Genomic DNA, 21,128 nt, shown 5'->3' with positions numbered 1-21,128 from the left:
AATCTACACCTCAGAGCTTCTAGGCAGACCCATGAGTGAGTCTGACATGGCGGGTTCTAGTTGCAGACAGGGATTCTTCTAAAGGAAATAAGTGCAGAAATTTGAATATGGCTAGACATTTCATTTTATCGAAAATAATTTTACTTCTAAATGTTCTTTACATTGTTAGTTGCAACCCATTTGTAATAGCATACAATAGGAAATGACAATAATGTCCTACAGGACGAGATGGGTTAAGTAAACTATGGTGCACCCATTCAGTGGACAGCTCTGCAGCATATAAAAATCAGTTTTCAGGAAAAAAGACATGAGAAGTTGTTTAGAATGCAGAGAAGAAAATCTGGCTACAAATAGACACTTTACCCAACACAATGTAAGTTCAATACGGGGAGGAGCCACGTCCATCTTTCGTTACTGTATCCCCAGCAGATAGTGCTTGATACAAGTGCTTAAATTAATAAACACAAGTGTTGACAAAAGGGTTCCATTTGAAAAAATGTAAATGAGGTACAGAAAACCTCTAAGAATGTACATTAAAATGTTAATTCTGGGTAGATGAATTTTTTTTTTGCCAGTTGGTATTTAAAAATTATTTTTAATAATGAAGCTTTATTTTCTAACCAGAACAGAAACAATAAAACTAAGTTAAAATATACAATTTCATGGGTTTTCCAAAGTAGTTCCTATAAAATAGCCCATTTCTATATTTAGGCAGTTTACAGAGCTAGCTGGCTTCTTTTTAATCATAGAAAGCAGCTTATTTTCTGAAATCCTTGCATTTTATCCAGGCTTATCCCTCAGTGAACAATCATGCACAGTCTGTTCCGGATTGTGATGAGTAAATGAAGTGAAAATCAAAATGAGGTAACTCTTATATGCTGTCTTCACTCTCATATTTTTCAGGTAAACTGTGGTTTCAATTCTTCTTGGAGTAAGAAGCGAACAGAAATCTTGTTGCTACCAAGAAGAAATGAAGCTAATGGGAACAGCCCTCTCTTCACCGTCTTCACAAGCCACCAATCTCGAGAGAAGAAAACTGGCAAAATTCCTAGGAGCTCATTCCAAACGCTCTGATAATTCCCTTGAGCAGTAAACATATTTTCCTTCTCAGTGTTAGACGTACATTACTGAAGAATACAATGCCTGTATTGCTAGCCATTAACAAAAGTTATGTTTGATTGGCTAACAACTGTGCATTCATGCTCCTCCAGAGGAATGCCAAGTGTGTGGGTGTGATAGAGACCCATTCTCCTAGACTAGATTGCCAAATGTATTCAGTGATGCGTTTGATTCAAAACAAGGAAATGAATATGCCCAGGGGAAGCATTCGACATATTGAATGTTATACCTCAAAGTATATGAAAAAAAACAGAAGAGCCCGAAGAACCTGAGTATTGGATGACGAGAACAGTGGAGATTTATTCTGTTCATTTGTATATTTGTCCCTTTTTAAACATCTGGTTTTGTCAAAATCAGAAATGTAATGCAATTGTAGTGCTTGGCTAAATAATAGCTACAAATTCCTGGCCATCTAGGATATTAATCTGTGCTGTATTTTGAAAATATAATCCTACCAAAATACTACTAGTAAATCAAACTTAAAACCCATTAAATAAATAGTTTTTTAAAAGTTTATTTATGGTCTATCTAAAATGAAATGGAGAAGGGTTTTAATACATTATATTAGCTCATTTTCACAGAGTATCCTGTAAAAATATAATCCTTGGGAAGTTTCAAAAGAACTGGAAAAGTTGTATTAAGAAAATAGAATGAAGTATCCCAGAGTTAGCCTGCTTGTGAGGGAAGTCATAATAGAAAAATAATTTTCCTTTTAATATTTTGTACCCAGGTGGAAGATACTTTTCTAGAACCCTCTGTGATTCACAACAGAGAACCAAAACCAATGTTATTGGTTTAAAAAGCAGAAAGTTTTGTCTCTTCACCTGGTGAAAAATAATTCAAATCATTTTGATTTACTTTATGGTGAAATAAAAGGAAATACACTGAAAGTAATACACCATTTAATTTATTTCTCTTAATTCAATCCCAGCAATCAAAATAGGTATGGGAGTATTTCCTGCCAAGGGCTTTTCTTTAAATTGAATCTTATTCAGAAAATACTCAAAAAAAAAGCATGCACACTGCAGATCTGCAAAATGAACACTGATCACAGGAGGTTTTTCTACTTAGCAAACAGTTATTTAATATCCACTTGACCTGGTTTACTTGGTTCAACCAAAGATATTAAGGATTACCATGGGATAAATACATTTTGTTCAGTTTTTTCACTCAATACAATACCTGGAAGCATCTCCAGTTGTTTATCAATTGAGAGTCCACATCCCTTTGGAGATGTTCTTTTCCTTTCTTTGGTATCCCCCTTTCAGAACTCACACAAGACAGTGTACATACCTCTATTTTAACATTCGTTACATGTGTTATAGCTCCAGTTCACTGCTCCTGTTGGCTATGCGCTTAGAGAAGGCAGGAATGCTATTTCATATTCATTTTTTCAGTACATAACACTTAGTAAAGTACCTGGCACACACAGGTGGTCAATAAACATTTGTTGAATAAAGTGATTAATTAAAAACCTCTAAAAAGTTGTGAAAACAATACATCGTCTACAAAATGCAAGATGTTATTATTGATGACTGATGTATTAATTTAACATTAGAATGAGAAGAATGAGTGGAAATTTAGCTTCCCCTCTCCACTTATGCTCATAAATATATGAAACAATATTTATTTATTTATTTATATTTATTTATTTATTTTATTTTTTGAGATGGTGTTTCACTCTGTCACCCAGGCTAGAGTGCAGTGGCACAATCTCAGCTCACTACAACCTCTGCCTCCCACGTTCAAGTGATTCTCCTGCCTCAGCCTCACGAGTAGCACAGACTACAGGTGCATGCCACCATGCCCGCTAATTTTTGTATTTTTAGTAGAGACAGGGTTTCAACGTGTTGGCCATGCTGGTCTTGAACTCCTGACCTCAAATGATCTGTCCACCTCAGCTTCCCAAAGTGTTGGGATAACAGGCATGAGCCACCGCACCGGGCCTGAAACAATATTTAAATAAGAATAAAGACTTGACTGGAGAAGGAGATTGGAGATCCTTCACAGGATTCTTGACTGTGTGAGTGCAGGTGATACTACCTCAATGTAGGTATTCTTACCTAAGGATGGTTGAGCTCTGGTAGATAACCAGGCACTTGGCTGGCAGTAAGAAACCAAATATCCTTGAATTATTGTTTAGAGTCCAGCTTTCTTCCCTAGTTAAATAAAGAACATTTCATGAAGAAAGAAGGAGGGTTCACATGAAGTAGTTACAAAGCCCTTCCCAATGGAAGACTGTTTTTCCCATAATACACATGCCTGTGACTCTTATTTATGGAGTCCAACTTTTCTAGGGCCTAAACTCTTTCTTAGATGTAAATAAGTCAGCTTTCAAATTCTCATTAGGGCAGGAGAGGCAACTGGCTCTTTCCCAGTTCCATCTAGGACTACCCACCTCATATTCAAGAGTTTTGTTTCGAAACATCGTCTGGCTTCAAAGTTGTATACATGTGAAATTCCCCTTCATACATACACACCCCAGTAAAACAAATTAAATAAAATGTACACAACGGGGAATAAAATCCTAGAATAGGTGTCAATGACATGGTTGTTTTCCAGAATGATTCTACCAACATGTCCTCCTAGGGATTTTCTTCTCTTTATCCGAGTTGAATCGGTGCTGGGGCTGCGTATCGATTTTCTTCTCATGAAGTCTTCTGAGTTTAGAGAGAGGGAAGTCTGGTCCATGTCAATCTTGCTGTCATGGTAACAACCATCGAAGGCCATGGCTTGAACTGCATCAATATTGTACATCCTAGAAATCTGTCAAAAAAAATTTTTTTAAGTAGGTCTTGAATATGGTTTTACAAATAGGAATTACAGTAAATAATGTTAATAAAGTTAAATATGATTTATCAGAACAGCAATATAAGCCAATTGGATTTGTTTTTCAACTTATTTTTCCTCTTTGTAGAAAACATAGCAGTATCCTCAGTCACTGTGTATATATTTTTTGGTCCAAAACTAAAACCATGTCATCGGTGATCCATTTATGCTTGGGGATGGGATAAGGAAAGATTTTAGCTGCTCCATTCAAATGCAAATTAGCCGGGCCTTCCCATTTTTGCTTAAGAGCACCTATAAATGATCCTAACATAGCCCAATTAAACAACACAGAATTGGTTTATTTTTCTGAAGGAACAAATTATCAATGCTTTCTGGCTCCAGTGCCTGATTGAATCAAAATTAAAATTTTCTTTAAGGTTTCACTCTGAGGAAGATAGCAGTTCTCACTAGTTTAGAGCCATGTCTACAAAGCAGCTGTTACTAATTGCTCTTGGAGAAAACAAAATCACTTCTTGATTCATAGGGAAGTTCAAAAATGAACAAATAGAGAGAGGCTACTACTGGATGAAATTATTCAGAATTCAAATTGGAGGCTGTAGAATAAATTCTGCCAAAACATGTATTTGATTTATAGTGATTTAAAAATCTAATATTTTTCAAAAGACATGAAGACTCTTTTGTGCAGTCAGTGAACTAATTAAGGACCCATACTTGAGTTATGTTGTCCCTTTTTTTAACTTTTAAATTAAAATTTATTATTATTTTTTATGTATCGAGACAGGGTCTCACTCTATCATCGAGGCTGGAGCGCAGTGGTGTGATTATAGCTCACTGCAGGCTTGACCTCCTGGGCTCAAGTGATCATTTCCATCTCAGTCTCCTGAGGAGATGGGACTATAGACACACATCACTATACTAGGCTAATTTTCTTTTCACTCATTCTCTTTTATTTAACTTTAAGCAGGGCTTGATCAGAAAGAAGAGCTCAGAGGAGTGAGGCAACACCAACACCAGGGCATACGATTCATCCAAGGCTCCCCCGACACCAGTTCCAGCCCAGATGGGGCTTGAAGTGGCTTGGAGTGCCCTGCCATGCTGGGGCAATGGAAAGCATGAAAGCCAAACCTTAGGACCCGAAGAGTAACATGTCTGCAAAGGCACCATCACTGTTGGGCACCCCCTGCAGACGTACACATAATAGATACATCCCCAGAGATAGTATTTTATTTTATTTTTAGTAGAGACGAGGTCCTGTTATGTTGCTGAAGCTGGTCTTCAACTCCTGAGCTTAGGCAATCCTTCTGCCTTGGCCTCCGAAAGTGCTGGGATTACAGGCATGAGCTACCACACCCAGCCAAGAAAGAAAATAGCTATGTTTCCTCTTTCTGAGCAATGGTCAGCACCAGGGATACGTTTTCCAGACTGGCTGTTCTTCTAGTTCTGAGTATCTCAGCGAGGGAGGCGGTAGGAATGTGTATATGAACATGATGGTACTTGGTGGTAGTGGTGTGTGGTGGTGGATGGTAATAATGTGAGATGGATGGTGGTGGCAGATGATGGAGGTGGTGAGTGGTAGTGGTGTGTGGTGGGTGGTGGTGGTGGTGAATGGTGGTGATGGATGGTTGTGGTGGTGAATGGTGGTGGTGGATGATAGATGGTGGGTAGTGTTGTGTGGTGGTGGGACTGTTGGTGAATGGTGGTGGTAGGTATTGGTATCTGGTGGTGATGGTAGATGGTGCTCATGATGGTGGTGTTTGGTAGTGGTGGATGGTGGTCATGGTAGGTGGTGGTAAGTGGTGATGGTGGATGGTGATGGATGATGGTGAGTGGTGGGTGGTAGGTGGTGAATGGTGGTAGCGGTGGACAGTGGTAGTGGTGGATGGTGGTGGTCGGTGGTGAGTGGTGGTAGTGGTGGTGAATGGGGGTGGTGGTGGTAGGTGGTGGTGGGGGTGGTAGATGGTAGTGGTAGTGGTTGGTGGTGTTAGTAGGTGGTAGATGGTGGTGAGATGGTAGTGGTCATGGTGGTGGTGGTGGGTGGTGAGGGGTGGTGATGGTGGTGGATGGTGTTGGGATGGTATTGGTGGATGTTGGGTGATGGTGGTAGATGATGGTGTTGGATAATGGTGGTGGGTGATTGTAGGATGTAATGGTGGTTGATATGATGGGTGGTGGTTGGTGATGTTAGTGGATAGTGGTGGTATTGGTGGATGGTGGTGGTGGATGGTGGTGAACAGTGGTTGATGATGGTGTTGGGTGGTGGGGATGGTGGTGGTGGATATGGGGGATGGTGTGGTGGCCGGTGGTAAGTGGTGGTTGGTAATAAGTTGTGGTCAGTGGGTGAGTAGGTGGTGTGTGGTGGTGTTGGATGGTGGTTGGGGTAGACGGTGGTAGTGGGTGGTAAGTGATGGGTGGTGAGCAGTGGTGGTGGTGGGTGGTGGGTGGTGGTGTTGGTGGATGGTGGTAGAGGGTGGATGGTGCTGGGTGGTGGATGATGGTGGTGGGTGGTGGATGGTAGTGGTAATGGTGGTAGGGGAGTGATGAAAACAAGTTTTGCCTGATTTGTTTTCATAGAGAGGAACTCCATTGCAAGGCCTAACACTCCAGCCCTTTCTCATCGTCCCTCGGTCACTCTACTGTAGTGGTCTGGGAGAAGACACTGGCATGTTTGGCTCAGTCCCTTTAGAGTCCTCCATTTGGTGTCTGCATTGGTGTCCAGGTCTCTTCTCTGAAATGAAGTGAAAAGATACTGTTCTTCCAGGGATAGGCCTGAACATTGTTTTGCCAGTGACCAAGACAGTGAGTACATTTAAGCTAGTGATGAACTATTAGTGAGCCCTCCTGCTCACAGATCTAAGCAACATTCTCCAAACTGCTTGACATTGTTATATCCATATATCTGGCTCCCACAACTGGCTCCCTAATACTGGCTTCCAAATCCATATGTATAGAGAGGTGTCATCTATTAGCCCCCAAACCCACAGACATTTCTTCTACCCAGCCCCTCTCATTGCATCCTATTTCTTCCAAGTTTCTTCCTATTTCTTCCAAATCTCATCTCACTGGATTTGCTCCCACTCTTCCTAGTAATACTCTTATTCCGTCAGGGCAGGTGTTCTGGGCACCACTCACAATAAGAACTTCCATTTGTATAGCACGTTATTTGCAAAGGTTTTAGGCCCTTTTATTATATCACTTGATCATCACAACAGCCCTGTGAAGTAAATGGGGAAGAAATGACACCATTGTGTAAGCACAGAAGGGGTTTAGGAAACTTAACCTGGAACACAAAGCTGGGATGTGGTGGATTTGGTTTGCCATCAAGACTTCCTCTTCTTTTTTTTTTCTTTTTTGAGACAGCGTCTTCCTCTGTCACCCAGGCTGGAGTGCAGTGGTACAATCACAGCTCACTGCAACCTCGGCCTCCCAGGTTCAAACAATTCTCCTGCCTGAGCCTCCTGAGTAGCTGGGATTATAGGTGCCCACCACACGCCCGGCTAAGTTTTGTATTTTTAGTAGACATGGGGTTTCATATGTTGGCCAGGCTGGTCTGGAATTTCTGACCTTAAGAAATCCACCTGCCTCGGCCTCCCAAAGTGCTGGCGTGAGCCACTGCACCTGGCCTGCCATCTCTTCTTCTGACTTCAATCATTTCTTCGTTTTGTCCCACTAAGACATGAATGGCAAATAGGACATTCCTTTAAGATAATTGCATTTATTTGAGATAATTGAGGATGCTCAGAATGGTGGTTTCCAGGTCCTGAGGGTTGGGGAATATGGAAAGTTGCTCTCTGATGGGTATAGAATTTCAGTTATGTGAGACGAAAGAGCTGTGGAGATTGGTTGCACCACAATGTGAATATACTTAACACTACTGAACTGCACACTTAAAAAATCAATTCAGATTGTAAAATCTAAGTTATAGTAATTTTACAATTAAAAATTGAAAAATAATTTTTAAAATGGAGGATGCTTATTACCTGGAAAGAAGTTCTGCATAGTGGTACACAAAAAGATGGTGTATAATATCAACAAGTATAAAACAATCAGGCAGTGTGAACACATGTTGTGTGGCAGGTGGGGGCAGGGAGTTGTAGATATTTTTGAGTCAAAGGACTAGATGGAGGTGAGCCAAAAGTACTTCAGTGCCTATTTCTTGTGTTAGCCACTCCCCGTATAAAAACAAAATAAAACACGAAGAAAATTCTTTCCCTCCTTACACATTTTTCCTGTCACCTTTCACTTCACAGACTATCCAAATCATTGCTATCCAGTATGGGTAATAGACCAATAGCATCAGCATCACCTAGAGCTTATTAGCAATTCAGAGTCTCAGGTCCCACCCCAGACCTCCTGAATTAGAGTTTAACAAGGACACAGGTGATGCCTACGCACCACTGCCACATACTGCTCTAACAGCTCCTGGTTTCCTTACACCTGCATAGCACTTACTGCGGGTATGTATGTGACAGGCAAACATAGTCACATGCTGCTAGCAAAGAAATGAAAGCATCTGCAAGAAAACAAAATCAGCTATTTTTAGAGCTTTGACTCAAAGGATGTAAAATCAAAGGATGAAGTGAGCATTCCATATCTGAATTGCAACTGCAGTTCTGTTGGCTGAGAATCTGTTGGCAAATCACTTCATTGCACTAGAATTCTGCTTCTTCATTTATAAAATAGAGATGATAATCTCTGCGAGATCTATACCGGGGGTTGACATGAAAGTTCGGTGTGAGAAGAGGATATAAAAACACTCTGAAAGTATGAGATGCTCTCAGAAGTAGAAAAAATAAATAATGTTTGGGTGTGTATAAAAGCTCATGTAAAAAAAACCTTAAACCAATGTGAATAGATTTCATTGAAGTTATGGGTACACGTGTATAGCTATTCTCTATATAGGATGTGTATGCATACATATATACTATATGCACATATATATGTGTGTGTATGTGTGTTTATTCTCTTAAGTGTAGACTAGAAACGAATGACTCTTATCAGTTAAGTTTCTGAAGTACAATATCTTATGTAAGTTCTTGTAAAAAGTAGGAAACTGGTGCCCAAATCCTCTGTGAAATGAAGCAGGTAGAGAGCAATCTATCTGCATTTATTAAACAATGTCACAAAAAACATGGATAACATTGAGAGCCCAGAAGGCACCTCATTTCTAGGATACTGTCGGGGGAAGAACCTCCCTTTATGCTCTACCACTCTCCCGAGTGACAAGAAGAGAAAAGTAAATGCTGGCTCTCGGTGGAGAGAAACATATCATTTACTGGTTGAGAGTGCACACACAGCCTTTGAAGTCAAGGAGACCCAGAAGCAAAGCCCGATTCCTCTTCAGCTGTGTGACCTTGGCCAACTTACCACCCAGCTGCATTTATTTCACCTCTGTGAAATGAGGGCAATAAAATACTGACCTTACTATGAGAGTTAACTGACACAATATGTTAGATGGTTCGTATGATGCCAATATATAATAAACCCCCATTATGTGTTAGCTATTATTATTATCATGATCATCCACTTGAAAGAATGTGGTTTGTATGTCAACCCCTTTTATTCAAAGGGTACAGTTGGGGGAAAGGAGCATATTGAAAGAAATTCTGCACACACAAAACCTCCTGGTGAAGGTGAGTGAGGATGAGAAAACAGCCAGCACAGAGCAGAGAGTAAGGTTCAATGTTAAATTGTCACCATACTGTCAACTTGCCTCTTGACAAGCATATGGACTTAACACAAAGGCTTACAACACTGTCAAGAGAGCGCAACAGATAAGGATAGTCTTTTCCACATTCCCCAAGGGATCTGATAGTCAAAGCAAGGCTGTACCTTCCCTGTCTTCTTGAATTGTTTCCGCTCTTCCACTGTGGTGAGGTAGTTCACAGCTGCGTACTCAATGACTGACAGGAACACGAAGAAGGAGCTGACCCACAGGTACACATCCACAGCCTTGAGGTAGGACACCTGGGGCATGGAGGCGCTCACGGCAGTGATGATCGTGGACATGGTCAGCACTGTGGTGATTCCTGCCATTGGAGAATAGTGGCAAGCTCAGTGATATAGACATTCATTTCCAGGATCTGGTGCTGAATCACACCAGGGGATGCATTTCTAGAACAATATCAACCTGGTGATCCAAGAGGACGGAAGGTGTGTGCATGTTGACCAAGTACATATCTTGAGCCTAAACAAACACTCTTATTGGATTTTTCTTTCTGTCTCTTTTTCTTGCCCTCACCCTATTGTCCAGAAGGTTTGCTTTACTCCATTTAAGCCTTCACAGAAATCAGAGTCTGACATTTCTGTTTTCCACCCTCAGAGGGGCCTCTTCTAAGCAGGCCAGAAAGGTAAACATATATTCAATTAAAAAAAAATTCTAAAATCATTTCCTCTAACCTTTCCCATTCTTTCACAATTTTTACTGTTCGTAACCTGTCTTTATGTCTACCTTTAATATTTCATGCTTCCCTTTCCTTCTATTCCCTTTTCCCTTTCTGCTACTTTCCCTCTTCCCTTTCCTTTTTTCCCCTATTCCTTTTACTTCTTTGTTCTCTGGCATGATCATCAGAGGTAAGAAGATCAAGGTTCTGGGGAAAATGGAGAAAGAAGTGACTCTGAGATTTCCTTAATAAAATGCTGGCCATGGGGAGGGCCATTCAATATCTACACTAATTTCTCAGAGGGATATTGCGAGAGTACCGCCTGGAGAGAAAGCATACTATTGTAAATATTTGAAATGTACACTGGCCGGCATGGTTTTATTTCTTAATTTCCCACCAGGGAGGTGCAAATGGAATCCTTAATGATTTTTGTAAGTTGTGAGGACATTGTAATGTCAACAGACAGAGTCCCAAACAGCAGGAAGAGCACTGTGATTTACTCCTAAATGTACAGCCACAGCATGTGGACTGCTTTCACCAACACCTTTCTATCTTTTCGGTAATAATTCTGTTAGGCTCTCATCTGAGACAGTCCCATATCAAACACAATGACAATTCTATAGAGCCATTCTATTTCAAATACGGTTTTTAGTTTGTATGATCAAGATCAACACAACTTGGCAATTTGACAGTACCATGGGAGGACTTGGAATCTCACCTTCACACTAATTTGAACTCCAGAATAAGAAACCTAAATGCTATTGTAGCTCTTAACATTGAACACAGGCCACTGTCTCATCAAGTCCCAGGTTTCCCCCAACAATGGTATTATCAACAATCTGCATATCAGAGGGTTCTGTCTGTATTCTCCAGCTCTGAAACATACTGGCTACATAAACATGAAGCAAAGAATGAACATGAAGCATGGAATTTTATTAAGCATGGAATATTTATTAACATTACAGATATAGCTGAAGCCAAGATTATTAAATAAAACCTACTTACTTTTATCAAATATTTGCCTACCACACATCTAGGTAAATAATTAGCCACACATAGCAGAAACGAAACAGGAGCCGAGAGTGCCTAAGGGATTACCCCATATTTTGTCAGAGCAGAATGCAAATTCTGTTCAGAGTGCAGAATTATGCCAAGAGGCACAAAGAAGGCACTGTGCCTTTACTGTGCCATACTGACATTTTCAGTATGCCAATGTCTTACTCTCTTCAACATTTCACTGGTAGGAAGTGAAGGAATCATGAACTAATATTCCCACTTAGGTGCTAACCTTATTAGTTCAAACTTTTTGTTTGTTTGTTTGTTTTGTTTTTTGAGATGGAGTTTTGCTCTTGTCCCCCAGGCTGGCGAGCAGTGGCACAATCTCGGCTCACCGCAACCTCTGTCTCCTGCGTTCAAGTGATTCTCCTGCCTCAGCCTCCTGAGTAGCTGGGATTACAGGCATGCACCACCACCCTGGCTTATTTTGTATTTTTAGTAGAAAGGGGGTTTCTCCATGTTGATTAGGCTGGTCTCAAACTCAAACCTCAGGTGATCTGCCCGCTTTGGCCTCCCAAAGTGCTGGGATTACAGGCGTCAGCCACTGTGCCCAGCTAAAAAATTTTTAATGTCTTCTTTTATTGTTTTTTTAAGATACAAATGATAGAACTTATTATTTTTTCAATGTGCAGTAATATGGAGCTTAGTGGACAAAATAAGGATTTTGAACAAACACACAAATGTGTATGCCTGACTGGTCTCATCATGTACTTGAAATTGATAACTACTGGGCAAATAAAAAGGAATTGCACTATCTATATTTGCCAGAAAGCAATAAACTATTAATCATTTTCTTTAAAGGTTGCTTAATCCAACTAATTTACAATAGCCTTAGTTAGTTTAAAACCAGCATTCTAGATATTCCTTCTTTAAGATGAATAAAAAAAAAAAAAAGAATTAGAGTGGAGAGGAGGGATTGTTGGGTAGGAGGAGTGAATGATGAGCAAACTGAGATGTAAATTCCTAAAGCAATAGAACCTGAAGTCAGGAGTATTATAGCCACATTAAATACACTTATTATGTCTTGAGCCACCCCTCAAAAATACATTAAACTTGACAAATAGTATTCCTTCCAAACCCATTAAAGTTAACATCCCAATAAAGGAGTTTTGAATTATACGAAACAACCATTTAGTCAAAGGAAGGTCATGTGTTTGGATTAGCAAATCATCTTCCCCGCTACTGATGTTGCTACGCATAGTTAGGAAAGTGTTATTAGAAAATATTTAGTCTGACCCTTTGACTCAGTTCCCCTGGGCTCTTGCAGCCTCACCCTATCAACTTTTAAAGACATGCATGGGGACTTAAGAAACCTTTAGTCTGGGGAGAATCATGAATCTGCCAGTTTCATTGACTATTTTTAGCCATGCATGGTGGAGAGTTTTGTTGATGGGTATGAGAGCAGTAGAGCAGACAGGCATCACTTATGAAACCAATGAGTTTGTTCACCCCCTCACTAACGGTGTTGCAGGTAGTTGTTTTGAAGGGAGGGGGGTGTTTATATTCACCTTCAAGTGAGTAAAAATATTTTTCATATAGGCCTAGGCAGAAAGAAAATATTACATGATATGAAGGAAAGGAAGGGGGCTTGACATTCTAACATTTCTCTATGACCAGAAACTGGCAGCCATTTTCTCATGAAGGTGGTGCAAGAGTACAGATAACTGTCATTAGAAATTCTCATAAGTGGGGGGGAGCAAGATGGCTGAATAGGAACAGCTCCAGTCTCCAACTCCCAGCGCGAGCGACACAGAAGACAGATGATTTCTGCATTTTCAACTGAGGTACTGGGTTTATCTCACTAGGGAGTGCCTGACAATCAGTGCTGGTCAGCTGCTGCAGCCCGACCAGCGAGAGCTGAAGCAGGGGGAGGCATCGCCTCGCCTGGGAAGCGCAAGGAGGAAGGGACTCCCTTTTCCTAGCCAGGGGAACTCAGACACACAACACCTGGAAAATCGGGTAACTCCCACCCCAATACTGCGCTTTACCAAGGGTCTTAGCAAATGGCACACCAGGAGATTATATCCCACACCTGGCCGGGAGGGTCCCACGCCCACAAAGCCTCCCTTATTGCTAGCACAGCAGTCTACGATCTCCCGGCAAGGCAGCAGCGAGGCTGGGGGAGGGGCGCCCACCATTGCTGAGGCTTAAGTAGATAAACAAAGCGGCTGGGAAGCTCCAACTGGGTGGAGCTCACAGCAGCTCAAGGAGTCCTGCCTGTCTCTGTAGACTCCACCTCTGGGGACAGGGCACAGCTAAACAACAACAACAACAACAACAAAAAGCAGCTGAAACCTCTGCAAATGCAAATGACTCTGTCAGACAGCTTTGAAGAGAGCAGTGGATCTCCCAACACGGAGGTTGAGATCTGAGAAGGGACAGACTGCCTGCTCAAGTGGGTCCCTGACCCCTGAGTAGCCTAACTGGGAGACATCCCCCACTAGGGGCAGACCGACACCCCACACCTCACACGGTGGAGTACACCCCTGAAAGGAAGCTTCCAAAGCAAGAATCAGATAGGTATACTCGCTGTTCAGCAATATTCTATCTTCTGCAGCCTCTGCTGCTGATACCCAGGCAAACAGGGTCTGGAGTGGACCTTAAGCAATATCCAACAGACCTACAGCTGAGGGTCCTGACTGTTAGAAGGAAAACTAACAAACAGGAAGGACACCCACACCAAAACCCCATCAGTACGTCACCATCATCAAAGACCAGAGGCAGATAAAACCACAAAGATGGGGAAAAAGCAGGGCAGAAAAGCTGGAAATTCAAAAAATAAGAGCGCATCACCCCCTGCAAAGGAACGCAACTCATCGCCAGCAACGGATCAAAGCTGGACGGAGAATGACTTTGACGAGTTGAGAGAAGAAGGCTCTAGTCCATCAAACTCCTCAGAGCTAAAGGAGGAATTACGTACCCAGCGCAAAGAAACTAAAAATCTTGAAAAAAGAGTGGAAGTCCCAGCTACTCGGGAGGCTGAGGCAGGAGAATGGCGTAAACCCGGGAGGCGGAGCTTGCAGTGAGCCGAGATAGCGCCACTGCACTCCAGCCTGGGCGACAGAGCGAGACTCCGTCTCAAAAAAAAAAAAAAAAAAGAAAAATGAGTGGAAGAATTGATAACTAGAATAATTAATGCAGAGAAGGCCATAAACGAATAGACAGAGATGAAAACCATGACACGAGAAATACGAGACAAATGCACAAGCTTCAGTAACCAACTCAATCAACTGGAAGAAAGAGTATCAGCGATTGAGGATCAAATGAATGAAATGAAGCGAGAAGAGAAACCTAAAGAAAAAAGAGAAAGAAATGAACAAAGCCTGCAAGAAGTATGAGATTATGTAAAAAGACCAAATCTACGTCTGATTGGGGTGCCTGAATGTGAGGGGGAAAATGGAACCAAGTTGGAAAACACTCTTCAGGATATCATCCAGGAGAATTTCCCCAACCTAGTAGGGCAGGCCAACATTCAAATTCAGGAAATACAGAGAACGCCACAAAGATACTCCTCGAGAAGAGCAACTCCAAGACACATAATTGCCAGATTTACCAAAGTTGAAATGAAGGAAAAAATCTTAAGGGCAGCCAGAGAGAAAGGTCTGGTTACCCACAAAGGGAAGCGCATCAGACTAACAGCAGATCTCTCGGCAGAAACTCTCCAAGCCAGAAGAGAGTGGGGGCCAATATTCAACATTCTTAAAGAAAAGAATTTTAAACCCAGAATTTCATATCCAGCCAAACTAAGTTTCATAAGTGAAGGAGAAATAAAATCCTTTACAGATAAGCAAATGCTTAGAGATTTTGTCACCACCAGGCCTGCCTTACAAGAGATACTGAAGGAAGCACTAAACATGGAAAGGAACAACCGGTACCAGCCATTGCAAAAACATGCCAAAATGTAAAGACCATCGAGGCTAGGAAGAAACTGCATCAACTAATGAGCAAAATAACCAGTTAATATCATAATGGCAGGACCAAGTTCACACATAACAATATTAACCTTAAATGTAAATGGACTAAATGCTCCAATTAAAAGACACAGACTGGCAAACTGGATAAAGAGTCAAGACCCATCAGTTTGCTGTATTCAGGAGACCCATCTCACATGCAGAGACATACATAGACTCAAAATAAAGGGATGGAGGAAGATCTATCAAGCAAATGGAGAACAAAAAAAAGCAGGGGTTGCAATCCTAGTCTCTGATAAAACAGACTTTAAACCATCAAAGATCAAAAGAGACAAAGAAGGCCATTACATAATGGTAAAGGGATCAATTCAACAGGAAGAGCTAACTATCCTAAATATATATGCACCCAATACAGGAGCACCCAGATTCATAAAGCAAGTCCTTAGAGACTTACAAAGAGACTTAGACTCCCATACAATAATAATGGGAGACTTCAACACCCCACTGTCAACATTAGACAGATCAACGAGACAGAAAGTTAACAAGGATATCCAGGAACTGAACTCATCTCTGCAGCAAGCAGACCTAATAGACATCTACAGAACTCTCCACCCCAAATCAACGGAATATACATACTTCTCAGCACCACATCACACTTATTCCAAAATTGACCACATAATTGGAAGTAAAGCACCCCTCAGCAAATGTAAAAGAACAGAAATTATAACAAACTGTCTCTCAGACCACAGTGCAATCAAACTAGAACTCAGGACTAAGAAACTCAATCAAAACTGCTCAACTACATGGAAACTGAATAACCTGCTCCTGAATGACTACTGGGTACATAATGAAATGAAGGCAGAAATAAAGATGCTCTTTGAAACCAATGAGAACAAAGATACAACATACCAGAATCTCTGGGACACATTTAAAGCAGTGTGTAGAGGGAAATTTATAGCACTAAATGCCCACAAGAGAATGCTGGAAAGATCTAAAATTGACACTCTAACATCACAAGCAAAAGAACTAGAGAAGCAAGAGCAAACGCATTCAAAAGCTAGCAGAAGGCAAGAAATAACTAAGATCAGAGCAGAACTGAAGGAGATAGAGACACAAAAAACCCTCCAAAAAATCAATGAATCCAGGAGTTGGTTTTTTGAAAAGATCAACAAAATTGATAGACTGCTAGCAAGACTAATAAAGAAGAAAGGAGAGAAGAACCAAATAGACACAATAAAAAATGATAAAGGGGATATCACCACTGACCCCACAGAAATACAAACTACCATCAGAGAATACTATAAACACCTCTACGCAAATAAACTAGAAAATCTAGAAGAAATGGATAATTTCCTGGACACTTACACTCTCCCAAGACTAAACCAGGAGGAAGCTGAATTCCTGAATAGACCAATAGCAGGCTCTGAAATTGAGGCAATAATTAATAGCCTACCAACGAAAAAAAGTCCAGGACCAGATGGATTCACAGCCGAATTCTACCAGAGGTACAAGGAGGAGCTGGTACCATTCCTTCTGAAATTATTCCAATCAATAGAAAAAGAGGGAATCCTCCCTAACTCATTTTATGAGGCCAACATCATCCTGATACCAAAGCCTGGCAGAGACACAATAAAAAAAGAGAATTTTAGACCAATAACCCTGATGAACATTGATGCAAAAATCCTCAATAAACTACTGGCAAACCGGATCCAGCAGCACATCAAAAAGCTTATCCACCATGATCAAGTGGGCTTCATCCCTGGGATGCAAGGCTGGTTCAATATATGCAAATCAATAAACGTAATCTAGCATATAAACAGAACCAAAGACAAAAACCACATGATTATCTCAATAGATGCAGAAAAGGCCTTTGACAAAATTCAACAGCCCTTCATGCTAAAAACGCTCAATAAATTCGGTATTGATGGAACGTACCTCAAAATCATAAGAGCTATTTATGACATACCCACAGCCAATATCATACTGAATGGGCAAAAACTGGAAAAATTCCCTTTGAAAACTGGCACAAGACAGGGATGCCCTCTCTCACCACTCCTATTCAACATAATGTTGGAAGTTCTGGCTAGGGCAATCAGGCAAGAGAAAGAAATAAAGGGTATTTGGTTAGGAAAAGAAGAAGTCAAATTGTCCCTGTTTGCAGATGACAATGTTGTATATTTAGAAAACCCCATTGTCTCAGCCCAAAATCTCCTTAAGCTGATAAGAAACTTCAGCAAAGTCTCAGGATACAAAATTAATGTGCAAAAATCACAAGCATTCTTATACACCAGTAACAGACAAACAGAGAGCCAAATCATGAATGAACTTCCATTCACAATTGCTTCAAAGAGAATGAAATACCTAGGAATCCAAGTTACTAGGGATGTAAAGGACCTCTTCAAGGAGAACTACAAACCACTGCTCAGTGAAATAAAAGAGGACACAAACAAATGGAAGAACATACCATGCTCATGGATAGGAAGAATCAATATAGTGGAAATGGCCATACTGCCCAAGGTAATTTATAGATTCAATGCCATCCCCATCAAGCTACCAATGACTTTCTTCACAGAATTGGAAAAAACTACTTTAAAGTTCATATGGAACCAAAAAAGAGCCCGCATTGCCAAGACAATCCTAAGTCAAAAGAACAAAGCTGGAGGCATCATGCTACCTGACTTCAAAGTATACTACAAGGCTACAGTAACCAAAACAGCATGGTACTGGTACCAAAACAGAGATATAGACCAATGGAACAGAACAGAGTCCCCAGAAATAATACCACACATCTACAGCCATCTGATCTTTGACAAACCTCAGAAAAACAAGAAATGGGGAAAGGATTCCCTATTTAATAAATGGTGCTGGGAAAATTGGCTAGCCATAAGTAGAAAGCTGAAACTGGATCTTTTCCTTATTCCTTATACAAAAATTAATTCAAGATGGATTAGAGACTTAAATGTTAGACCTAATACCATGAAAACACTAGAAGAAAACCTAGGTAATACCATTCAGGACATAGGCATGGGCAAGGACTTCATGTCTAAAACACCAAAAGCAATGGCAACAAAAGCCAAAATTGACAAATGGGATCTAATTAAACTAAAGAGCTTCTGCACAGCAAAAGAAACTACCATCAGAGTGAATAGGCAACCTACAGAATGGGAGAACATTTTTGCAATCTACTCATCTGACAAAGGGCTAATATCCTGAACCTACAAAGAACTCAAACAAATTTACAAGAAAAAAACAAACAACCCCATCAAAAAGTGGGCAAAGGATATGAACAGACAGTTCTCAAAAGAAGATATTCATACAGCCAACAGACACATGAAAAAATGCTCATCATCACTGGCCATCAGAGAAATGCAAATCAAAACCACAATGAGATACCATCTCACAACAGTTAGAATGGCAATCATTAAAAAAATCAGGAAACAACAGGTGCTGGAGAGGATGTGGAAAAATAGGAACACTTTTACACTGTTGGTGGGATTGTAAACTAGTTCAACCATTATGGAAAACAGTATGGCGATTCCTCAAGGATCTAGAAGTAGAAGTACCATATGACCCAGCCATCGCATTACTGGGTATATACCCAAAGGATTATAAATCATGCTGCTATAAAGACACATCCACACGTATGTTTATTGCGGCACTATTCACAATAGCAAAGACTTGGAATCAACCCAAATGTCCATCAGTGACAGACTGGATTAAGAAAATGTGGCACATATACACCATGGAATACTATGCAGCCAGAAAAAAGGATGAGTTTGTGTCCTTTGTAGGGACATGGATGCAGCTGGAAACCATCATTCTCAGCAAACTATCGCAAGAACAGAAAACCAAACACCGCATGTTCTCACTCATAGGTGGGAACTGAACAATGAGATCACCTGGACTCGGGAAGGGGAACATCATACACTGGGGCCTATCATGGTGGGGGGTGGAGGGATTGCACTGGGAGTTATACCTGATGTAAATGACGAGTTGATGGGTGCTGACGAGTTGATGGGTGCAGCACGCTAACATGACACAAGTATACATATGTAACAATCCTGCATGTTATCCACATGTACCCTAGAACTTAAAGTATAATAAAAAAAAAAAGAAATTATCATAATCTCTGTGATGGTTAAACGAACTGCTCTTATCCAGTTGCCTAAGTATTCACTTTTCCAAGCATATGGCATATCCTCTGTTAGGAGGCATTTTTTCTCTGAGAGTGACTACAGGCCTGAAAACTTTGGTTGTCTTCCTCTGCCATATCTGTTTTCCAGTAAAGGAGCCCGTTACTTAATGCATTCTATAGAGAATGGCATACCTCATGTAGAGGGATCAAGCAAGAATGATGGAGGCAAAGAAAGAAAGAGGGAAGTGGAAATGAGAGGAGAAAGTAAAATATTTAAACATCCTTGAACAACCTTATAATTGCCTCACACTCTCTCCACACATAATTGAATGGAGAGACATAATCGTATTTTTGACCTATCACACATTCCAAGTTATGTTAGCTATTATCTCTTACGAGAATTGCCTAATCACAGTGGATACTTCTATGCTACGCACCCTCTGTTGTTCTTTACATGAAACATGGCAAATGTGGCAGGGCCTTCACCAGCAAATGAATCACCCTTTATCGTTTCCAGTTAGTAACTAAAAATATGGTGGTCTAAACACTGGCAACTTAACAACTACATACTGAACATGAACTATGTGCAGGAGGACACTGTGCTACTCACTGAAGGAACAACAACAACAACAAAATGGTAATAGTGATCCTAGTCCTTAAGGAGCTCACATTCTAATAGAGGCCAAAAGATAAGCCACTCCTGTTCCACAGCAAAACATAAAATAGAGGAAGTAAGCTACTTAGAAGATACAGAAAGTGCCATGTGTTCAAAGATGACAGAGACCATGTGTGCTTGGAGTCATCACTAAAGGCTTTTGGCCATGTCGAGATGGCAGGATTTTGACAGAGAAAGACAGGTGGGGAGGAGGAGCCAATCATAATGCCAAAGGACACAATTCCAGATTCCATAATCCCAAAAGTTGAAACCCCAAAAGATCAAAATCTCTAAAGTCTAAAATACTAAAAATCACAATCTTGAAAGATGAAAATCCTGAAAATATTGTTCTAAAAACAAGTTTGAAAAATTTAAAAGCTATTTATTTATATTTTAAAAAGGTTATTTAAGAAACATAAAAAAAGACATAACACTTCATAAGCCACTTTACACAGTAAAATAGGCAATAATAACGCACGTATTTCTGTGAGCATAAACATTCAGGTATACTAACAACAGTTGCACAGGCAGAACAGTTATGAGCAGATGAACCGTATTGATAAAGAAATAGGTCAAAAGGGAAACATATAAATGCATATCACTATGGTAGGTCATTGTGGGCACCCAGCTTTATAACTGTGGTCATCTGAAACACCGTGATGAACAACCTAAGTCTTCTGAGGATCGATCAAAAACCATGATGGTCACCACCACATATGCAGTCACCCAAAGAGCTGAGATCTCATGAAATTTTATCTTTCACAAATGCAGATGTACAAAAAGGACATGTCTCATTTATTGAGAAAGTTTCAACATTTTTACACACATGCACAATACTCACATGCAAAGTTAATCTGATAAAGCACTTTCATGGAGCTAAATTTGCAAAAATGCATAATACAAATTAGAACTCTCTAACAGTCTAACTTCTTTATATCTCTACTACTAGAAATGATGCAAAGATGAAATACATAGTGTAGAAAATTATAATAGAATTCTGACAATTTAAAATAGTAAAAAAAAAAAAAAAAAAAAAACTTAAGAAAAACAGACCAAAAACTAAAAAGAAAATTTCATGTATG

At 40.4% G+C, this 21,128-nt stretch overlaps 1 protein-coding gene across 1 annotated transcript in view; it reads right to left on the bottom strand.

The window, feature by feature from the left end:
• Window positions 1-2,010: 2,010 nt before the first annotated feature.
• GABRR3 (gamma-aminobutyric acid type A receptor subunit rho3) overlaps window positions 2,011-21,128 on the bottom strand; it is a 56,771-nt gene continuing 37,653 nt past the window's right edge. Inside the window, exons 8-9 of the mRNA XM_077994050.1 lie at window positions 9,739-9,935; window positions 2,011-3,885 (exon numbers count right to left, since the gene is read on the bottom strand). Of these exons, the coding sequence (XP_077850176.1) occupies window positions 3,586-3,885; window positions 9,739-9,935 (497 nt within the window). The 3' untranslated portion in view covers window positions 2,011-3,585. The remainder of the gene's footprint in view (window positions 3,886-9,738; window positions 9,936-21,128) is intronic.

This window comes from Macaca mulatta, chromosome 2 (genome assembly GCF_049350105.2).
Source record: "Macaca mulatta isolate MMU2019108-1 chromosome 2, T2T-MMU8v2.0, whole genome shotgun sequence".
NCBI classification, from domain to species: domain Eukaryota; kingdom Metazoa; phylum Chordata; class Mammalia; order Primates; family Cercopithecidae; genus Macaca; species Macaca mulatta.
The sequence above is the reverse complement of the archived record's forward strand: the minus strand, read 5'-3'. Positions and strand labels throughout refer to the sequence as shown.